General features: G+C 49.0%; 1 protein-coding gene across 1 annotated transcript in view; it reads left to right on the forward strand.

Annotated features, from left to right (window-relative positions):
* The first annotated feature begins 1,523 nt into the window (after window positions 1–1,523).
* zfpm2.S (zinc finger protein, FOG family member 2 S homeolog) overlaps window positions 1,524–1,797 on the forward strand; it is a 266,012-nt gene continuing 265,738 nt past the window's right edge. Inside the window, exon 1 of the mRNA XM_041567996.1 lies at window positions 1,524–1,780. Coding sequence (XP_041423930.1) covers window positions 1,741–1,780 — 40 coding nt within the window. The 5' untranslated portion in view covers window positions 1,524–1,740. The remainder of the gene's footprint in view (window positions 1,781–1,797) is intronic.

Raw genomic sequence — 1,797 nt, forward strand, 5'->3', positions numbered from 1 at the left:
AAATCTTTTATCCTGCCGGATTATTTGCCGGCAAATTTTCGCCACAGTTTTCGCCACAAATTTATTCGCTGCTGCTGAAACCTGGAAATTCACTGCAAATTATTGCGTGCGGAATTTATTCGCCCATCACTACTGGTGGTCAATGCACTCTCTGCCCTGCAAGCGTTGGTAGATAAGGGTTGCAGAGAGGTGCAGCACAACAACATCCTCCATCCATTAAAATAGTAAGCAAATACTGGTTAATGTTAAATTAATTTCTTTGAGTGATTCACATGGAATCTTGACAAATATTGTTTTAAACTTTCCTGCTGGATTATATAAAATGCAATAAAGAGAAATAGAAAAAAAAATAGTAAGCGGACTGTTGCATCCCAGATGTGAGTAGCAGCTTGTATGTCAGAGTTGGCAGTTTTGCAGCCAAATTGGGCTACTAATTTAAAGCCCAGGCGGGTTTTGAAAGTACAAACCAGCTAAGGTACGGATTTGGGCTACTTTTTGGCCCTTTGGCTGGTTAGTACTTTGGAAACCAGCCAAAGTTTTTCTTTACCCTAATGTGCCAAGCCTGCGTCTCCCAAAGCATGTTGGGTAATGTAGTTTCTGTTTAACAATTTGGTGACTGCCAAGTTTAATGTAAGACTACAATACCCAGCATGCAATGGGACTAGGGTTGCCACCTTATTTATCTTTGTTCCCTATTAACTTTGGGATCAGCTATAATTTTTACTGGCCAGGTGGCAACCCTAAATTGTACTGACGTTTTGAAGTCGGGAGTTACCAGATTTTGGGCTCTGTACCCCAGTCTCCTGTCATGCTTAATCATTCTCACATTTTCTGGTGACTTTCCTGGGGGCCCATGCAGGTGGCACAGGTGGGGGGGAGTCGGGGGCCGTGCGGGTGACGGAGGGGGGGGGTCGGATGCCCATGTAGGTGACTGAGGGAGGGTCGGAGGCCCGTGCAGGTGATGGAGGGGGAGGGTCGGAGGCCAGTGCAGGTGATGGAGGGGGGTCGGAGGCCGGTGCGGGTGACAGGGGGGGGTCGGAGGCCCATGCAGGTGACAGAGGGAGTGGTAGTCCCGCCCACCCTAGTCTGATACTGGGGGTCCCTATACCTCCTGGGCCCCCCTCTGTAGTTCCACCCCTGGTGACATTTTGATTTATGAAAATATTTGCAAATCAATGAAAATTTTACAAAGGCCTATTTTCCCATATTTTGATTTATTTTTTAGACTTTCTTTTCACTGCGCATATTGTGCTGTTTTTGGGCTACTTCTGAAGTTGGCTAGTGTTGGGCTGGTTTAGAAACCACTGTTGTATGTGACACACTGACTGTCTCACTCTTCTCTCTGCAGATGCTCCGGAGCAGGAAATGCGCCAAAACAGCGCCAAGGTTCTCAGTAACGCGCACTGGCCACTCAGGGAAGGCTCCTCTGCTCCGCGGCGCTACTTGTCAAAGGGAAAGTGACAGTTCGCTAAAGAGTTTCCCCTCCCAGCTCGTTCCTTATCTCCCTCCCAACTGCAAATGCTCCTCCCTCCCCCTCCCTCCAGCGATCAGTGAGCGGAGTGGATGGAAGAATCAGGGCCAGTCCATTAGAGACTCCCCGCGCTCCTCCGCTACTTCCCATTCACTTCTCTCCCTCGCACTCAACCCAATCGTTTCATCCGACTCCCCATCGGCCGGCTTCTTGTATGAAAACAACCAATTGATCTGCCGCTCGGTTCCCTTGGAGCAAGTTGCACAGACATGTCCCGGAGGAAGCAGAGTCAACCCCGGCAAATCAAACGTAAGTCCCGAGGCAAA

This window comes from Xenopus laevis, chromosome 6S (assembly GCF_017654675.1).
Source record: "Xenopus laevis strain J_2021 chromosome 6S, Xenopus_laevis_v10.1, whole genome shotgun sequence".
In the NCBI taxonomy this organism is placed as follows: Eukaryota; Metazoa; Chordata; class Amphibia; order Anura; family Pipidae; genus Xenopus; species Xenopus laevis.